At 37.1% G+C, this 21,896-nt stretch overlaps 1 protein-coding gene across 3 annotated transcripts in view; it reads left to right on the forward strand.

The window, feature by feature from the left end:
• Window positions 1-15,321, forward strand: part of LOC126248785 (DAZ-associated protein 2-like) — a 55,681-nt gene extending 40,360 nt beyond the window's left edge. Inside the window, exons 5-6 of one of the 3 annotated variants that reach the window (XM_049950164.1) lie at window positions 8,559-8,760; window positions 10,082-15,321. In XM_049950164.1, coding sequence (XP_049806121.1) covers window positions 8,559-8,741 — 183 coding nt within the window. In that variant the 3' untranslated portion in view covers window positions 8,742-8,760; window positions 10,082-15,321. Of the gene's footprint in view, window positions 1-8,558 lie in introns of all 3 variants that reach the window. The other 2 variants (XM_049950163.1, XM_049950162.1) reach the window with 2 other exon arrangements.
• The last annotated feature ends 6,575 nt before the right edge of the window (window positions 15,322-21,896 follow it).

Here is a 21,896-nt window from a genome sequence, read left to right on the forward strand (position 1 = left end):
GCTCAGCCGATCCCGTACTCGAGTTTATTAGTGCCAGTGAAATGACGTCAGTCATATGAAGCTTTTTTTGGGGACAACCAACCCCTTTCTGTAGTGGATTTTTAAGCCTTCCTTCTGCTTTTAGTTTCTCCAATTTTATGACTTTCGTTCCCATTGCTTGCTAAAAGAATTCCCAGAGCTCTTTTCTGAGGGTTTGGGCAGGGGCTGACGATTGTTACGCTGACGGATGGTGCTCGGCCGAAGTTTTGCCAAGCTGGAAGTGTTCCAATTTCAATATGGACAGAGTGGTTTCCATTTTCGGTTTTTTACTGTTTCCTAAGTCATGGGCCGGGCGCTAATGACCATAGCTGTTTTGCGCCCTAAAACAAAAAAAAACTGGAATTTGCTTAGCTTTTTAGCTCTTCTAGGAGCTCCTCGACAGAATAGGAGGAGTGAGTCATGAGGAAACTCTTCAGTTCAGACTTAAGAGTTTGGGCTACTGCTAAGATTTTTGAGTTCTTGTGGTAGCTTATTGAAAATGGATGCAGCAGAATACTGCACTCCTTTCTGCACAAGAGTCAAGGAAGTGCATTCCACATGCAGATTGGATTTCTGCCTAGTATTAACTGAGTGAAAGCTGCTAACTCTTGGGAATAGGCTAATATTGCTAACAACAAATTACATGAAAGAAAATATATACTGTGAGGGCAATGTCAGAATTCCCAGACTATTGAATAGGGGCCGACAAGAGGTTCTCCAACTTACACCACATATAGCTCGAACAGCCCGTTTTTGAGCCAAAAATACCCTTTTTGAATCGGAAGAATTACCCCGAAAAAATACCACCATACGACATAAGTGTATGAAAATATGCTAAGTAGACTACTTTTCGTGTTGAAGTGTCACTTATTTCAGATACTGTTCTAATGGTAAATAGAGCAGCATTTAGTTTCTGAATAAGATCCTGGACATGGGCTTTCCAAAACAGCTTACTATCTATCCGAACGCCTAGGAACTTGAACTGTTAAGTCTCGCTTATAATATGCCCATTCTGTCTGATCAAAATATCGGTTCTTGTTGAATTGTGAGTTAGAAACTGTAAAAACTGAGTCTTACTGTGATTTAGCATCAAATTATTTTCCACAAGCCACGAACTTATTTCATGAACTACATTATTTGATACTGTTTCAATATTACACACTAGATCCTTCACTATCAAGCTGGTGTCATCAGCAAACAGAAATATTTTTGAATTACCTGTAACACTAGAAGGCATATCATTTATATAAATAAGAAACAGCAGTGGCCCCAGCACCAACCCTTGGGAACGCCGCATTTAACAGTGACCCATTGGAACTGAACATTACTACCACTCTCAATGTTGCGGAGAATTACCTTCTGCTTTGTTCTTAAAGTAAGAGGCGAACCAATTGTAAGCTACTCCCCTTCCTCCATAATGGTCCAACTTCTGCAGTAATATTTTGTGGTCAACACAGTCAAAATCCTTCGTTAAATCAAAGAAAACACCTACCGTTCGCAACCTTTTATTTAATCCGTCCAAAACCTCACAGAGAAAAGAGAATATAGCATTTTCAGTTGTTAAACCATTTCTAAAACCAAACTGAACATTTGACAGCAAATTATGTGAATTTAAATGCTCCAGTAACCTTGTATATACAACCTTCTTGATAACTTTAGCAAACACCGATGGCATAGAAATAGGTCTATAATTGTCAACATTATCCCTGTCTCCCTTTTTATAAAGTGGCTTCACTACCGAGTACTTTAATCGGTCAGGAAACCGACCTCTCCTAAAGGAAAAGTTACAGATATGGCTAAGTACTGGGCTAACATACATAGAACAATACTTCAGTATTCTGCTAGATACCCCGTCATATCCATGAGTTCTTGGTCTTTAGTGATTTAATTATTAACTCAATCTCCCTCTTGTCAGTATCATTGAGCATTTCAGGTAACAGTCTTGGAACACTTTTTTCTAAGAGCGCTATATGATTCCCTGTTGGGACTAGGTTTCTATTTAGTTCACCTGCTATATACAGAAAGTGGTCATTAAATACTGTACATATATGCGACTTATAAGTAACACGGACATTCCCACTACGCACTGATTCTATATCCTCAACCTGTCTCTGCAGACCAGCCACTTCCTTTACGACTGACCATATGGTTTTAATTTTATCCTGAGACTTAGCTATTCTATCTGCATACCACATACTTTTTGCCTTCCTAATAACATTTTTAAGCGCCGTACAATACTGTTTGTAATGGGCTGCTACATTTAGATTTTGACTGTTTCTAATGTTTTGATATAATTGCCACTTTGTTCTATAAGATATTCTTATCCCTCTAGTCAGCCACTCAGGCTGCCTGTTTGTGCTAGTACCCTGTTTTCAACGTTCTGACGGAAAGCAACTCTCAAAGAGCATAAGAAAAGTCTTGAGAAAAGCATTATATTTAGGTCTACTGTATTAGCGCTATAAACATCTTGCCACTCTTGTTCCTTGATAAGGTTTACAAAGGTCTCTACAGCAACTGGATCAGCTTTCCTAAGAAGTTGATACCTATATTTAACATGTGTTGCAGCACAAAAATCTTTTAGAGTTAAAATTTGTGCATCATGATCTGAAAGGCCATTCACCTTTTTACTAACAGAATGCCCTTCTAGTAATGAGGAATGAACAAAAATGTTGTATATGGTTGTTCTACTGTTCCCTTGCACTCTCATTGGAAACAATACGGTTTGCATAAGATTATATGAATTAAGGTCTACCAGCATCCTCTTCCTTGCACAATCACTTATACAATTAATTTTGAAGTCACTTTTTATTAGAACTTCTAGTGGATTTGCAAAAACAGTTCTTCACCAAGTTTAAGCCAAAAATTGTACAAAGCTCATCATTGCTTGTAGTTGAGTAAAACTTGATTCAAAATCAAAGAAGTGATAAGTTGGTTATATTAGCATTCAGACTTCGAACATAATGGATGATCTCCAGGATACAGATAAATTCCTTTTCTTTTCATCAGTGAGAAACTACTTTTGCACTGTTTGTCAGTACATCATTATTAAGTTTCCACTCAAGGATGTTACAGTGTACTCAAATTGCTAGGTTAGACAAAATTGAAGATGCACAGTTTTCTTCCATTAGGTTGTTTGCAAAGTTTCCTATCATGTTGTGCAAGGAAGAGAATGAAACAAATGTGGTGGTGAGCTTCAGAGGCAGTTCACAGCTCTTCAGGGTATATATATAACTGAACTTGTTGAGTAATGCTGTCTGTTCTCACCATACCTCAGAATGTGTTTTCAACCTTGTGAAGGAAAATAGAAGTGTGTTCAGATCATCCATGTCCAATGAATCAATGGAGTCTATTTTGAAGACCATGAGTTCTGATTACTGTTATGACAAAACTTTCTCAAGACTTTCTGCAGGAAGCTAAAAAGGCCCTAACTTCGACTTCAGTCGAACGAGCATGTGATTCGCAGTGTGTATTATATTATTTCTTGCCTGTGTTAAATTAAACAAGTTTTATTGTGTAAAGCCTTTTTCAATTATCACATATGTACTTAATGTATAAAGGAAGTCCTGTTATGTATGCTCCAAACCAATAGTCACCAGGCCAGCTGTTATAACAGACAGAATAGCCAATAATTTTTGTAGAGCTAATGTATGAATCTGGCTCCACATGAACAAAGTAGTGAGAATAATCACACACAACCCACAAAAAACCACTTACATGATCAGGGATCTGTAAAATCAAATGTGGTGAATTGGAAAATTTGTGTGTGGGACAGATTGAGCATGCAAGAACATAGTGAAAACTGTAAATCTTCATTTAATGCCCATCTATGAAACAATAAACCAGCAGCATTGAGAAATCTTTAAAGGTACTACACAAGGTAGAGAAAGGCAGATTAATGGATGCTCTAGAAGAAATTGAAATTTAAGCACTTTCAAAGAACCACAATTCTTACTCACTGAACAAATAGACCACAGAAACAAAAATTTTCGTGACTGTTTTTGAAATTTTACTCTAATGTATTGGAAGTACACACTTGTAGTTGTGTGTTATATACAATCCACTCAGAATTGCAGTGCATAAAATGGAATATTGACTAGTATTGCTGACTAGTTGCTCTTTGTACAATTGTACATATTACATTCTCTACTTAAGCCAAAATCTTGAAAGTACAATACATGAAGCTCAATCTACAAACTGGTTGTGCCAGCTGTTCATTCCTCTGTAAATTGATTCCTTTACATTTTATTAAGTTTTGTAGATGCTTGACAATGGTTTGATGCCAAAACTGCAACTGCAATTTCAAAACAAAATTCTAACAGCTGAAAGTAAGATGGAGTCCTTTTAAAAAAAATTGTAGAATCTGGGGAACCATACTAAAAGAAAATAACATTGCCACACTGCTTGCAGTGCTGTATGATGCTCATATATGATGGAAAGGTGTACAGTTCAGAACAAAATTTTCATGAATGTTAAGTTTTGAATAGGAATAAGCCAGTGTTCCAATTTTATTGGACAGATAACTTACTCATACATTTATTGAATGGAAACACTGATAAATTTCTGCCATCCAACATTTTATGCGGAAATCTTACTGTAAGCACCTGCATTGGTTTTGAAAGTACTTACCTACTCCACAAGCCACTGTAAGGTGCTTAATGGAGGGTACCTGAGGGTATCCTGTTCCACTTGCAAAGAGAACAATGGAAAAAGGACTATCTATATGCCTCCACATGAGAACTAATTTCTCATATACTTGTGGTCCTTATGCAAACCTATGTTGACAATTGAATTGTTTTGCCGTCAGCTTCAGATGCTGCTTCTCTAAATTTTCTCAGTGATATCACTCTGAAAGAACATTGCCTTGCCTGCAGGTATTCCCATATGCGTTCCGGAAGCATCCTGTATTATCTTAGTGTTGTTCGAACCTACTGGTAGCAGATGTAGGAGCCCACTTTTGAATTGCTTCAGTGTCTTCCTTCAGTTCTTCCCAGTGGTCTGTAATTCAGTGTAGGTCATCTTGCCATTCTACATTGACATACATACTCCGCAATCCACCATACAGTGTGTGGCGGAGGGTACCTTGTACAACAACTAGCATCTTCTCTCCCTGTTCCACTCCCAAACACGAGGGAAAAATGACTGCCTATATGCCTCTGTACGAGCCCTAATCTCTCTTATCTTTGTGGTCTTTCTGTGAAATATAAGTTGGCGGCAGTAAAGTTGTACTGCAGTCAGCCTCAAATGCTGGTTCTCTAAATTTCCTCAGTAGCGATTCATGAAAAGAACGCCTCCTTTCCTCTAGAGACTCCCACCTGAGTTCCTGAAGCATCTCTGTAACACTCGCATGATGATCAAACATACCAGTCACAAATCTAGCAGTCCACCTCTGAATCGCTTCTATGTCCTCCCTCAATCTGACTTGATAGGGATCCCAAACGCTTGAGCAGTACTCAAGAATAGGTCGTATTAGTGTTTCATAAGCGGTCTCCTTTACAGATGAACCACACCTTCCCAAAATTCTACCAATGAACCGAAGAAGACTATCCGCCTTCCCCACAACTGCCATTACATGCTTGTCCCATTTCATATCGCTCTGCAATGTTACGCCCAAGTATTTAATCGACCTGACTTTGTCAAGCACTACACTACTAATGGAGTATTCAAACATTACAGGATTCTTTTTCCTATTCATGTGAATTAATTTACATTTATCTATATTTAGAGTTAGCTGCCATTCTTTACACCAATCACAAATCCAGTCCAAGTCATCTTGTATCCTCCTACAGTCACTCAACGACGACAGCTTCCTGTACACCACAGCATCATCAGCAAACAGCTGCACATTGCTATCAATCCTATCCAAAAGATATTTTATGTAGATAGAAAACAGCGGACCTACCACACTTCCCTGGGGCACTCCAGATGATACCCTCACCTCCGATGAACTCACCATCGAGGACAACCTACTGGGTTCTATTACTTAAGAAGTCTTCGAGCCACTCACATATTTGGGAACCAATCCCATATGCTTGTACCTTAGTTAGGAGTCTGCAGTGGGGCACTGAGTCAAACGCTTTCCGGAAGTCAAGGAGTATGGCATCTGTCTGATACCCTTCATCCATGGTTCGCAAGATATCATGTGAAAAAAGGGCGAGTTGCGTTTCACAGGAGGGATGCTTTCTAAAGCCGTGCTGATACATGGACAGCAACTTCCCTGTCTCAAGGAAATTCATTATATTTGGACTGAGAATATGTTCAAGAATCTGGAAACAAACAGATGTTAAGAATATTGGTCTGTAATTTTGAGGATCTGTCCTACCCTTCTTATATACAGGCGTCATCTGCACTTTTCCAGTCGCTCAGGACTTTACGTTGGGCAAGAGATTCATGATAAATGCAAGCTAAGTAAGGAGCCAATGCAGTAGAGCACTCTCTGTAAAACCGAATTTGAATCCCATCAGGACCTGACGATTTATTTTCAACCCATTCAGCTGCTGCACAAACCCAGGGATGTCTGTCTTCCATACGGGAATCTGTAAGAGACTCAAACAGCGGTATGTTTGTATGATCCTCCTGTGTGAAAGATTTCTCAAATGCTAAATTTAAAATTTCAGCTTTCATTTTGCTGTCTTCCCTTGCCAGGCCAGTGAGTGACTGGATGGAAGCCTTCAACCCGCTTACCGATTTTACGTAAGACCAGAATTTCCTTGGGTTTTCAGCAAGAACTTTTGCTAAGGTAGCCGGTGGTAGTGGTTGAATGCTTCGTGCATCGCCCTTTTTACAGCAGCATGAATCTCTTCTGCCTGTCCTCATTCTCCCGATCTTTCTTGTATCGCGAGTGCAACTGTCTTTGCTTCCTGAGCATTCTCAGAATTGTGCTGTTCAACCACGGTTGGTCTTTTCTGTCCGTAACCCACTTTTTCGGCACATACTTGTCCAATGCGTGATTTACAATGTGTTTAAACTTTGCCCATAATTCTTCCACGTCCATCGTACCAAAAGTAAATGAAGTCTATTCATTTACTTAGTGGGATGCTAACAACTGCTTATCTGCTCTTTCTAGTAAGAATACTCTCCTCGCCTTCTTGACCGACTTTAACTTTCGTAACCATAGTCATAATGTCAACATCATGATCACTAATCCCTGTCTCAACACTGACGCCGTCGATGAGGTCTGGTCTGTTCGTGGCTACCAGATCTAAAACATTTCCATTACGTGTTGGTTGTCGATTTAGCTGCTCAAGACAGTTTTCGGATAATGTGTTCAAAAGTAATTCACGCAACGGCTTGTCTGTACCACTTACAATGAATCCATAGACATCCCAGTCTATACTAGGTAGGTTGAAGTCGCCTCAGACTAATATAGCATGATCCGGGTACTTCTGCGATACAGTGTAGACTCCCTTTCAGTGATTCTAGAACTGTTGCAGTGGAACCTGGTGGCCGGTAATAACACCCAACAATTAACTTTATTTCTCCTAGCCCTGTTAAATGTGTCCAGATAACTTCACAACCCCACTCTACTCCGACCTCAGTAGACACAATATTTTTGTCAATTGCAATGAAGACACCATCTCATACGGTGTCTAATCTGTCTTTCTGATACACGTTCCAACCCTCACTAAATATTTCAGAACTTCCTATCTCAGGGTTCATCCAGGTCTCAGTTCCGAGAATAATTTGCGCGCCACATGCTTCCTGGAGGGCAGTAAATTCAGGAACTTTATTCCGAACACTCTGAAAATTTACTTCTAATACTTTGATAGCTGAAGTGTCTTTACACTGAGCACTTTCTGATTTCCCTGCCTGCACGTTGACTGGTGAGTGTTCATCAGGACACCTCACACTACTGCCTAGCCTAAAAAAAACCCATGTGTGCACCACAAGTACTCTCCTATCAGAGTAGCTGCTTCCTTTGTGTAGTGCATTGACTGTTCAGGGTCTGACACTGTGAGAGCATGCTCAGTTCTGTTCAGTTTCACACTTTTCAGGACCAGCAGAAGTTAATTTAGCATGAAAAACATCCACACCCATTTCTCTGGGTCTGTTAAAATGGTTGAAAGTATCAAACTCCATTGACTGTGTGTTTTTGTAAAGACCAGACACATTAGAGAAGAAACCTTCAATTTATAATAATGGAATGACTCCTTCCTACACTCATAGACTTCTTATGGTTGTAGTATTTTTTAGCAGATGTAAATATTATGATTTAGTTGTGATGAGCACTGCAGGTTGATTGAAAATAAGCTTGTGGAGATACAGTTCGTCTTGTAGTTTTGATTTCATGTTTCAGTATGGGTTTGACCAGTCAGTTGTCAGTGCTTGTGTAACAGATTAGATTGAATTACTTCACTTTATTACTGAGCCTGTGGTTTGGACTGAATTATATTGGATTAGCACCAGTTGGAGAGAGAATCCAATGGAATAAGTTACCCACAGATGAACATGAAATGGAAAAGTTGTCATTGCCATCTACTGTAAATGAAAACTATTTTGTATAGTACACTAATTGATATGTGTGTTTTATTGTTCTTTCTCAGAATGGATTTGATGCTGGTGCTCGTTTTGATGGCATAGCTCAGCCTGTACTACCTCCAGCACCACCTGGTGTGCCTGCTAATGCTGCTCAACTTGCTGCCATGGCTGGTCACAATGTTGCTCTTTCTCAAAAGAAAGGCTCATTTCTAGCTGGTGGAAGTGAAGGAGGTTATACTTTTTGGTAGGACTAGCAACACAGAGCAGGTAGGCAAAAACAAAAAAAGAAATGGAGGGAGGGAATGAAAAAGTAAACATTTCAAAATGTGCAGGTGGAGAACCTTTGTTTCACACCAGCATTAATTAGTAAACATTTTGTTGTCAAAACTTTCATTTCAGTTGCACAGTAGTTTTGCCTGTCAAATGAAGTCTATGATAAATTTTTATTTAAATATTTGCTGACTTCTGATTTCTGTCTGATAAAAGTTGCTGAATGAGATATGGGTGATAGTGTGTTTGATTACTGGAAATAATGTAAAAAATGAAAAGGTTTTCCATGTATGTACCTAAGCCAGAGGACAAAAAGAAATTCTGACAAATGGATGATTGAAATTCTTAGATTTAATAATCATTCATACAATTTTTGAAATGTTTTAAGTTCATTTGTAGTTTATGCAATCTAATTTTTGCAAATTGGAGGTTGGCCTGGCACATACTTGCAAAAAGGAATTTGACAGTGTGGATTGTTAGTTGTGGTGATATGTAAGTTTGTAGGTCATTTCTCTTGGTATAAATCACATTAATAAAGTGAACAAAAAGATGTAAGCCCACAGTAGGAACATAAAAAGGTGACTGATAAGGAGTGATATTGTTCATTAGTGTACATTTTTCGTGATGTATACTAAGATACATTGAGGCCTACAGTGTGTCAGTTACAAACATTTAGCTAAGTCAACAAATTTCATATTCGGAATGTGTGTGTGTGTGTGTGTGTGTGTGTGTGTGTGTGTGTGTGTGTGTGTGTGTAGGTAGGAGAGAGAGAGAGAGAGAGAGAGAGAGAGAGAGAGTGAGTGAGTGAGTGAGTGAGTGGGGGGGGGGGGGGGATTTTATTTCTGCAAGTTAACACAGTGTTCAGTTAAGACTGTAAAACTTCTTTGCTTAATTAAACAGGTTGTTTATAAATGTGCATTACAGTGCACAAGACTAAGCCCCAAATTAATGTGCTTTGTATATGTAAAAGAATTGTTGTATTTAGCCAGAATGTTGCTATGCTATTTAGTATATACTACATCTTAATTGTAGTCTATACTAGAATTCAGCACCAAATTTTTATTTTCATTTTTATGCTGTTTGGTTTATATTAGTGTCTTCATTGGATATGGTCACCCAAACAGCATTTGCAACTTTGTCCAAAGTGTTTTAATGTTTGGTGCTAAGTAATCCTTTGTGTGTAAAATTGAATTTGCTGGGAGGCATTCATGGAAGGAAGTCACATAAATGAATTTAAGTATTGAAATGTTATCCTTTTAACATTTATGTATCCATTATGTCAAGTTTTGTACCCATGCAGCTTTAATGATTGTTACAGAAGTTTTTGGACTCCCCCCTCAGGAAAAAATGAGTGTTGCTGTTAGATGATGCTTCAGCCCATTATTGCAAGTGTTTAACCCCATGGACACTCACAGAATCAGGTTTCTGTAGTAGGTGGTGTGATGAGGATTGCTCTTACATTGTAACCTGATGTTTGTAGCAGAAAGTGATGTGCCCAGGACCAGTTTCATTTGTAACTACTATGGGTGGAATTGAAGTGGGCTACTGACAAAACCACTACAATAAATTCTTTTATTGAATGACCACAGTTTTATAGTTCAGTATATCTTGAAGGATAACTTATTTGCCAGTGTTAAGACTTGGGTTCAACACAATTTGATCCTTGTATACAGAACAGTAGTTGCCATCATTCTCATCTTTCCACAAAAGTTAAATGTACCTTAAGGTTTCATATGAATTGTAAATTTCTAGTTTCTACAGTTCACTTAGTTCCCGTTTCGTGACCTGATGTGTTCATTACAAAAGCATTGAAGCATTGATAAGAGTATAAACAGTAATTTTTAAAATGGCACTGTTAATTGCGGTATATTTGGTACTGAGTAATTCACATTTTGTAAATTTTTGAAAACAGTTATGTTCAAAATTTTGTTGGTTATCATAAAGTATTAATTTTATCTAGAAAAAGTTAATCACCTGTGACAAATGTAAGAAAATTGCTTTTTGCTTCCAAATTTGTGTAATTCTTCATTTTGTGTTAAAGTTCAAACAGAAATTAATCACACATACTGTGCTCAGAATTTGCATGTGTAACAGACTCAACTGATCCTCATAGGTACTCTCAAATATGGGTTTAGTACTTGAAACTGTGTAAAACATATATTCTGCAATATTTTTTTAAAATGTGGAAATTTTACTTCTTAAATTTGTTGTTGAAAATTTCATGTTGGGTGATCGTAGTGTGCATAATTGCAGGCTTTAAAGCACTTGTTTATTGTTGAGAACTACCTGAACTGTTCTGATTGTTAAAGTCCTCACTGTGTGCTAAAAATGAGAAACTGTGATATTACAATTTTTGGCTTTAAAAACCTGTTACTGTTAAATAATTGGTCATAATTTGGGGCATAGCAACAGCATGAATGTGCAGTTATGAACATTTGTATCAAACTGATAAAAATTTGCATTGTGGAAAGAGCTAAAGTTTTGTTTACGAGGCTTTAGTAATATGTTGACTGTTGAAAGTAAGTTTCTTGTGTTTTAAAGGAAAAGTCCAAATTACTGTATGAACTAATTTTTGTTGAAAAGTGTAACTTCTTTCTTTGGAAACATTTGCAGTTTTTGTCGATGATAGAATAATTGTTTAGTGAGTGATTCATACAGTATAACAAAATTATTTTGTAGAACAATGCTTGAATATTGTGAAGCATTCCATTGTACATGCAGATTTATTAAATCTGGAATATGCAGCAATTAACACAGTTAGTACAAGTATTTACTTTTTGTACATTGTTTATGCTTATGACTTTATTTACTATGATATACTGATTCCTGAATATTGCAGTGGAAAATACAAATGTGTGTTTGTAATTGCTACTTGCAGCTTCATGGGGTACAAAATTTAATAGACTTTAATAGCAGGTTTGACTAAAATATTAATACTTGCATTCAGTGAGCTCAAAAATTTTGAATCTATTGGTAGAGACAGTATTAGATCAGAACAAGAGATTTTATTTCAGAATGAAAATTTTTCTGGTTTTTCACAAACTAAGTGGGTATTGTGTGAAAAAATAAGTGGTATGATCACTTGTGGTGACTGGAGTGTTTCAAAGGAATGGGAGAAATGTGGCTCTTTACATACTGTGTTTTGTGTTTCATTCCACCTTCTGGAGTATAATTGGGCTGCCCACGTGTTATGAAGTTTGTGAAACAATCAAGGCAGCTAATACATCTAAATTCAATGTTAGTGCTGTGATATTTTGAAATTTTTGTAGACACTTGTTTTTAACACTAGTGTTATTTTCAATCTGGATAAAGTTATTCAACAAAATTTTAGACTTTAGTAGTTTATTCAAAGCTATGAATCAGCAGTTTATATAAGAACTTAATTGGTGTAACAAAGCGCGCGTGCGCACACACACACACACACACACACACACACACACACACACACACACACACACACACACACACTTTCAGGTAAGACTATCAACTGTGATCTTTTTATAGTGATGTGCTGATAGAAATGAAACAAACTACTGTAATTCAAGGACTTATTCTTTATTATGAAAAATGAAAACTGGTTTGGAAGTTATTCATGCTATGGAAAATAAGTCATTCACTGTTTTTTCGTATTCACAAGTTAACTGCTTATCCTCACAAAGGGCTTTGTCTGCTTCAAAATAAGTCTTGTGACTTTAATAAGATTCTGAAATGGAATATGAGTAACTTTGATGCACAGATTTGCAGTTCTGAAAATACATTTAATATATTAATAGGTATTGATGAGCTGGTGTTAAATTCTTGTTATCCTTTGACTGGATGTTATATAAATCAAAAAAATTGTCAGTTAAAAATTTTGTATCTTAAGACTGATATCTTAATATCTTAATGAGAGTATCATCAGCTTTAACTACTTCAGTCTTAAATTCTATTTTATTGAACTTTGCAAGAATCTTTTCAGTTTTAATGTTGAGTAGTGCGGAACAAATAAAATATATTTGTTTGGCATTTCTAAATGTGGCTGATGCAGGAAACAAACAAGATTTTAAACATGGCTGCAACAGCAACTGTTGAAATTCTTCACGATAAAGGATGACAGCCATAAACAGTTGCAGGATCCTGCAACTGTTTATGGCTGTCATCCTTTATCGTGCAGGAAAAATAACTCGTAAGGAAATTGCAAAATCTGAAAGATGTTTGTTTCGTTATAAATGTGAGTTTGGCAGAAGATCAGTTGCTGTATATGCACGAGTCCTGGATGTGACATGTCTTGCTGGATTATCTTTGTCTCCTTGTAACATTCTTGTCTACCACATTCCAAAGCAAACGACTCAAATGTCAGGTCCAGTTTGTTGCCATTACTGTTACCATTGATATTACTTCATATGACATTGTTTGTAAATAAATCCATATTAAAAATATCTTCAGTATTTCAGTATTACATTTCATTTAAGCTTTTAAAGCTTATTTATTTTGAAATCATGCAGTCAGCCCATTGAAGTTTTTAACTCAGCCTATTAACCTCCAAAATTTTTCCAAGTGTTGCAAAGTTTTAAAATGGCCATGTATATTTTACTTGCACAGAAAAGGTGGATTTTTGTTCTTAAGTAATTTAAAAGGTGATCGGATGGAAAGTATGCTGTTAATGTACAAATTTATTGGCGTTATTGAACTTCAGTGCCAAACTGACACTGTTACATTACTACTGAAATAAAAGTACCTGGATTTCTACAAAAGTAATGTGTGAAGTTACAAGCCAGTGTTGTACACATAGTTCAGGAGTCATTTATTCTTAATAATCTGGCTTATCACACTCTTTGGAGCATACCTGTGTGTGCGCCATCTCCTTTTGCGCACACATTTTAAATATCTAATAATTAAGACATTTTGCTAAGTAATTTTGGAATATACATGTGGTTACTCATGTATTTACGAGATATTCCTACCTCGAACTGACCTGCACTGGCTGTAAATGAAGAGGAATAATTTCCAGTTCAGCAATAAATTTCTATATAACAAATTTTGAGAAAGTTAATAATTCTTATTTCAGCATGGGTATAATATGTATTAGTATCTTTGTTACTGCTCTGATATACTCATTAAGTGTGGATGAACTCATTTTAAAAAGAAAGAGATGGTATTTAAAGTGATAAAATGAAATTTTATACCAAAGGTTGCTTAAAAGTTTGGTCACCTTTTGCTCAAGAGCTAGAATTCCTTTTGTAGATAAACAGAGGCTATCTATTCATTTTTTAAAATCCATAAATAAATGGACACTAGTAGTTTCAGTAAAAATCTATTGAATTAGAAGGGTGGGTGTATCTTTATCAAAACACAAGCCAGCCAGCCTCCACTTGTTACATAGTTGTTTTAATAATGGGTTGAATTTGGGATACCACAGTTTCATCTATACTTATTTCACAGGATCATCATTACATAAAGCTGTCTTACAGCAAAGGATTGTATAATTTAATCAGAAAGACTTCCAGTAATAACTCTGCGATTGTGTATTATCTTCAAACAAGAGTAGCATGTAGATAAAGGTAAGTAAGTCAGTGATGAAGGAAAACAGTTGGACTTGCAGATCTGTAATGTAGTTAGTGTACTATTAGTAAATTTTCTTTTGAGACCAGCATGCTGGCATACAGTGAAAAAAATTGTAACCTCTGGAAGTGTTGTTCACCACAGCTTATTTCTCAGTGGAGCCATGTTACTGTTTGGCATCTCCATTTGTTACAGTGTAAATTAGGTACAGATGTGCTTACCGGTTCAATTTCTTTACCCTCTTAAAACAACAGTTATATGAAAATGAAAGGACACTTATTGTAAAATGCTGTAAGCACCACTGAATATAAGAAGTTACTTTGATTTTGAAGTTGGAGAAACAAGTGCCTAGAGAGAAGAGCCAGCCTATGGTGGTCTGGACAGTTTTTCATTACTTTAAGCATGTTAATATGTTGTCACAGAAGTGTGTATCATTATTGTGGGGTGTTCTGCCAATAAGTTGGTTCTCCACTGTAACTGAATGCATACACTGTGCTGACACACAAATATTTCTCTCTCTCTCTCTCTCTCTCTCTCTCTCTCTCTCTCTCTCTCTCTCTCTCTCTCTTGTGTGTGTGTGTGTGTGTGTGTGTGTGTGTGTGTGTGTGTGTGTCCACCTTTCACCCCTGCACCATTGATGATCTGTGACAGCAAAGAGAGATTCTAAATGAAACTATGAATCATATTGGAAATGTAGCTTTAATAAATTATAGGGGTATTGTAATGTAATGACTTTGTCAGTGTTAAAATTTGTAGACAATTCGTGAGCAAGTGTCAACTGCATTTTGTAAACTTACCAACTAAATTATTCCTGTTTTCATTTTTATTTTTATATTATCTTGTTACTAGTTTTGTTACACTGTTTAATTTAAGTAGTTAGTGATGTACAAACAATTGGCAATGCAACAAAGCTGTAAAGAATGGAATGGTAAACTCTAAAGCCAAAAATGTAACGGCATTAAATGGATATTACAACAGTTAATAAAGATAAAACATTTTTATTCTTTGAGTATTTAACTGGCATGTTTCTTCATGTTAACAGTTGTCTTGTATTTTCTTCCCATTCAAAAAGTAGTGTTTTAACTTCAGTGAAATGTTTCTAAGATAATTATTGTGTGGGTGCCCTAACTATGTGTAGTTCCTCTTGTGGGAGACTGCTGGAGAGTAATCTTAGAATATTATTGTGTAAAGACGTGATCTGTATTAAGACTGCCTTAAATATTTCAGTTGAGTCTGACCCTTCAGTCATATTCTGAAGTATCTCAAATTCCACACATTGCACCATGGCTTACCACATTGTGCCAGCAGATAGACAGATGAGTGTGCATAAGCAGGGGTCAGCAGTCTAATCAAGTGGGCATTCAGGCAGCTGGGTGTCTGCTGTTAGGTGGGCAAATGCCTGGTGCTTGAGCAGTTGACACTGCACATGAAATACCAGCTAGTGACTGCGGAATTAAGATTGTACTGAATGTTTAACAGAAAAATTCAGTTCAATGAATTATTTTGGTGTTGCCAAAACATGTTCAAATGTATGTGAAATCTTATGGGACTTAGCTGCTAAGGGCATCAGTCCCTAAGTGAACACACTACTTAACCTAAATTACACACACGCCCGAAGGACGACTCGAACCTCTGCCAGGACCAGCCGCACAGTCCATGACTGCAGCGCCTTAGACCACTCGGCTAATCCCGCGCGGCTGTTACCAAGATTGACATTTGTCAGTGTTGGATTTCAGTGGTGGGACTTTCCATGCTACTTATACTTTTCATGCTAGAAGAGTTATAATCTTTCAGATGCTTTACATTTAAATTTCTTGTAATATTAGTGAATGAAAATGTGTGCATGTGATGGACCAAGGAACAAAGCTTGAACTTCGAAGTAAAACCCCCTGGAAGGAAGGTAGGAAAGGGGGAGACAGCCTTCCTCCTGCATGTGTCTACCTGTGGGCTATGGTCTTCTGTACCCCATTGTGCAGTGTAGAAACAGCCTGCACTATGGTATAAGATATGGTGAGATCAATTATTGCATACAGGGAGGTATTTTGCTTAATTTTTACGGTATTGTTGAAAATTAACAAGTACTACTTTTGAGTGATATAGTAAACTTAAGCAGTTTGCTCTTTCAAATTTGTGTCTTTAAGTGGCAGTTGATCTGTTGGAGGTTTGCTTTGTATCAGTACTGTTAATGCCACATAGGAGCTTAAAAGCTATTGTCTGAGTGTCAGGACTTTGTCTTGAAAATTAAATCCCTGGCTTGTATACTTCCACATAAAAAAACTAATATATGAAGCCCCATTTATTTTTGCTAAAACAATACATCCTCTTTAATGGTGATGAAAAATATTTAATTGCAAATGAGGTGGTGTCCCCAGCCCTCAAATTCTGACAATTAACGTGTCAACAAGCCATGCGGCTGGCAATGATCACAGGAGATACTTACTTGTATTTCTTGAGTTGATGCAGGTCTGCAGGGAATGGGGTACAGCATCTTGTCCAACATTGATTTTTTGGGCATTTTACACACCGTCGAAAGATATACTATACTAAACAGTGGAGGCTGGGGTCACACGGTGTCAGGCATAAACCTCCGCTGTCTGACAGTGGCCTTGTGGCAGTCAACATGTTAAATGAGTCTCTGATAACTGGCCTTTCCTTCTCGTCATGTAGCTTGGTACAATACAGCAATATTTGTTTGTGACTATGGAAACATGTACACAGTCCAAAAGTGTTAAGATTTAATCATATTTTGTGGTCATTAAATCTATGTTGGTACTGTTAATGTTGTCAGCCGAACTGATTAATAATAATCATCCAGTTTCATAATTGCACAATTGACTATTTGATGCCCCAATGACAAATCTATTTATGAAAGGACATATAACAAATTTTACATAATGAACTGAGACACTATAACCTTATGAAATTTTAGTGTCACTTGAATTGAAATAATACTTAAAATACATTGGAAGTTTGTAAAGTTGATGATCTCTACTAAAATAAATAAATTTGTGAGATCTGTGTTGTGTAATTTTCATTACTCTGGCAGCATAGAATGTGTAAATGTACTCTGGTAGCATGTAAGCAGTAAAAGTTTTGTCTTGCACATCTGAATGTGTGGGTGTTTAGATTCATGGCCGCACAGGGATGGAAAGCAAGCCTTATGAAACAAGATAACTTTGCTGAAAAATAAAACTAAAAATGGCAATCTGTCCATAAGTGCACATTTGTAGCATAAAAATTTGCTGGTGGATAGCAGTCAGTACTATTTTGTCCTGGACATTATGTGTTAGTCATCTTGAGCATGGTGTCCACAAGGTGATGCAAGTATTGCTGCTAAAGCTGGTACTAATATTGAATGGCAGAACTGTTTTGATCATGTAGTGCAGGGAGGGGTGTCACACTAGTCATTACATTATCCTCAATAGTGATGACAGGCTTCATTCATTCATTCAATTGTGGATAGTAGCCCAAAACAGGTTTGACCCAACTCACTCATTTGGTGGAACTGCATGTATTAGTAGCTTCAATGATCAGGTTCAGACAAATCATCCACCTGTCAGTGAAGGACACTAGACTACATTGAGCCCATTCCAGGTGTTTCCCTACTTCAGCACACCATGGTGCTGGGTGTTTTAGTATTGTTTATAATGTATGCCTAGAGGTCAAATCGATTATGGGAGATAGTTGCATACTGTATGGGTGGACACATTTGTTGCATTATCTTTATGGTATCAACAAGATACAACCTGAGTAGTCATCACTTGGTCTTGGCATTGAAAGAAATCTTAAATTTTTTGTCTTGTTATAGTGACTGAATGTTTTAATGCCATCATTGTGGAGTATGCCAAAACAGTGGGTATCTTGCAGTGCAGACAACCCTACTTCTAAAGTGACGATGCGTGCATGATCTAGTTCTTAAATTACTGTTAGAGGTGTGTTGATGTATTGATCAGTGTACACTAGCCATATTGTCTAGTTTGTGATCACACAAACGCAATGCTTTGCTGACCTAAACTGAGAATGCAAGTATATTAGACAAGTGGTTGCATATAGTGACTTGGTGTTGCCAAGTGTGTGTGTGTGTAGAGAGGTTTCTGATTTAGAAAGTAAAAGCCATGAAAGTCAGAGTAGTAAATTTTTCAGCAGTTTGTGTGTGTGTGTGTGTGTGTGTGTGTGTGTGTGGGCGCGCGCGCGCGCCTAGAAATTAAAAGTATAAGATGATTGTATCTGGGTCATAGAATGGAAGTAGCCCATGACAGATATTGGTCAAATGTAGTAACCAAATAAACAATGCTTAACTGCACAGGAAAAGGCCAACAGTGGTGTTTGGCAGTTCTGTTTCCCACACAAATACGGATATCCAAAATGTCTCAAATTAGTAGTGAGGTTTGACAGACTGATCCTTTCTGCAAGTGTTTATAAAGAGGGAAGTTAGTCTTGCATAAAATAGTATGCTGTATCAAGCACTTTGTTTATCCAGAAACCCCATCTGTATTTTTAATTTCTATAGTGACTATTTTGAAAATTAGAATTCATACATGCATTTTAGAAAAAGCAGTGATAGTTTTTTTTTTTTAGAAAGAATAGCCTGTTTGTTGAACATCTTTTTGTATTTAGTACATTAAAAATAGAGAATAACAAGCTGTTTAAATTCTGTAATTTTAAACATTGCATTAGAGTATTCATAGTATGTAAACACTAACATTTGTGAAAATTTTCACAAAGGACACATGTGACTAATATAAACTTCACATCGTATAATACACATCAATACACAAATTATTGAGATTATGGACGTGTAACTGTTCTGACAAAATTTTCAATCATAGATACTGAAATGTTACAGCATAGGTATGCTACGGTGGGAATTTTCAAAGTTTCTATGTGAATCCACAAACGAGTCAGCAGTTGTTATGGGCCATTGACAAGATAACTGATAATTTTGTAGACATGGTTAATGGCAACGTATCAGGTGAATATGTGGATTTGGGGGTGTGGCACCTAACTTCATTTGAAGAAAGCTTGAGCATTTATTTAACGTTGTCAGGCATGTTTTTTTAACTATGGCATGAGGATATGTTTAAAGGAGTCTGTATTTTGACTCTACCACATCACTGAGTAGTTACTGTTCATATTGCTTTTATTATGTTAGTCAGAATCTCAAATCGCCTCACTGCATCTGTCCCTGTGCTGTGAAACAATATAGCTTGTCAATTTGTAGCCTCCGCCAGAGCATATAGGACAGGCTGAAGTGGAACTCATCCCAAAACACTAAATTTTGCCTCTAAGTAGTCACTATGTCGATAGCGGTGCAGACATGTTGGTTGAGCACTCTTGTTCTGCTGTGCTGACTGCATATAGTTGTAGACAGTGGTTACTTCTGTAGGTTGGTGAATAAGACATGAATTTTTTGATGAAATAAGAATAGTGGTGAAACTTCCTAGCAGATTAAAACTGTGTGCCAGACTGAGACTTGAACTCAGGACCTTTGCCTTTCACAAGCAAGTGGTAGAGCACTTGCCCGCGAAAGGCAAAGGTCCCGAGTTCGAGTCTGTCCGGCACACAGTTTTAATCTGCCAGGAAGTTTCATATCAGCACACACTCTGCTGCAGAGTGAAAATCTCATTCTGGAAGAATAATGGTTTTTGTGGGCACCTACACCAGAGTCCTCGTGCATGCAGTTAATGATCTAGGCAACAAGTACAGTGAATCAACTAGTGTTAAAATTTTAACAGCAATACTAAAGATATTATGGATCCCCGAGAACATGCCCTCTACAGGGCATATCATACTGCAGATTTATCAGTGAGTCCCATCTAGGGAATCAACACGAAATTTGGTGTCATCAGTAGAGCTATAAAAATGAAAAATTTAACCTAGCCAGTAAATATTTCTTTCATTTCATTTTCTGCTCATGTGTTTCTAGTAAATACACATACCTTCATTAAAACAATCATGTTTTTTGTTCCTAGATCGTTGAATGATAATGTAATAAAATTGTAGGTACAGTAAATTTTACAATAATGTAATGACATATAAAACTGAGTACCATAAATAATGCAGAAAGTATGACTACTATCCACCACAAACATGGAAAAAATCAGTTTTTGTTCTTTCTCCGAAAAATGTTAAAAATGCACTTGTTTTCTGAATGTCAGATGAATTCAGTATTTTGTAATATGTAATAATTTGAGTTAAAACACTTGACAGAAATGCACACTTCTAACAGAGCCAGTGTCAGCCCGAAAGGAGGAAGGGAAATGTGTATTTTGTCTAGGTTTGTGTCATGCACCTGTTTGATGACAAATTATAAATATTTCCACGTCATGGACATGTGACACAAGACACCATACATATATTTTTGTAACTCTGAATTAATCCTGCCATTCTGAGTATCGCTACCAGCTTTCCTGTTGTGGAAGTGTTTTGTAAGGGGGGGCCACCAGCATTTTGTGGGCAGCACAGAGTAAAGTTTACAGTTGTGGCCCATAGAAACAGCATGTCATCAGGCTTCTTCACTGGATGCAGTACAAGCAGTTGTGTGGCCAGTTGAGTGAAATTCTATCAAACAGGTAAGTTTTGTTTGGATGGCACAACTAGGTGTAGACACACATCCTCCAGTGCAGTGACCAACAATCCCAAATGCCATAGAGAGAGAATTTCGTGGCTGATGTAAATGAGCTTACTGTAGAATGCAAAACGAGTAATTTCTCACAAAGTAGTTCCAGTACAGGAAATAGAAATACTTTGATATGTGACGGGGGGGGGGGGGGGGGGGAGACAAATTAAGCATAAGCATGTCAAGGCTATAATTAGAATTAGCAGAATCTGTTTTTTTCCATGTGCAGACTGATTTGAACCAGAGAGCACTACACTTACAAAGGCATGTCAATGTATTATGCAAGTTATGATTACCAAAAGCTCCCAAGCCTGGAAAAAAAACTGCCAAAATTCAGCAGCTTGCAATCCTCTATATAAAGACAACCAATAAGTGAGTTACCTGAACTGTCCATGAAACTCTAGACTGCTTTACAAGAATCAGTTACAGATTTCATCTGTTGGGATCACAGCTAATTTGGTCATTATGGATACTGAATCAAGAGATGATTGCATAACTGCTGGGTGAAAAAAAAAAAGAATTAGCATTAAAAAAACTACAAAATATGAACTAAAGGGCTGGATAGACTGTCTACACACAATTTATCAGGTACTGGGCACATTTTATACCAAATTGTTGGAAAATAAAAACTAAACCTGCCTGGTGTTCTTAGTGCAGAGGAAACTGAACAAAGTCATCAATCTTTTTAATATTGGACTTATGTGATGAGCAAACCCTTATCCCTCAACAGAAGTGAGCCTTCAAATAAGGAATATTATGTAGCAGTTGTGATACATATGTTGATATCTGTACAGACAAACATATGTGTATTGTTACTGTATTGTGTGAAATGTAGTGAGGAAAATGAAAGGTTTAACCTGTCTAAAAAAATTGGCTGCTATTCATGAAACTTGTAAGAGATTTATGTCAAAGAGGGATGATTGCTTTACAAACCTCAACTGTTGGGCTGGAAAATTGCTCAGGTGGAATTTGA

The sequence above is a fragment of the Schistocerca nitens genome, chromosome 3, assembly GCF_023898315.1.
Source record: "Schistocerca nitens isolate TAMUIC-IGC-003100 chromosome 3, iqSchNite1.1, whole genome shotgun sequence".
NCBI lineage: Eukaryota > Metazoa > Arthropoda > Insecta > Orthoptera > Acrididae > Schistocerca > Schistocerca nitens.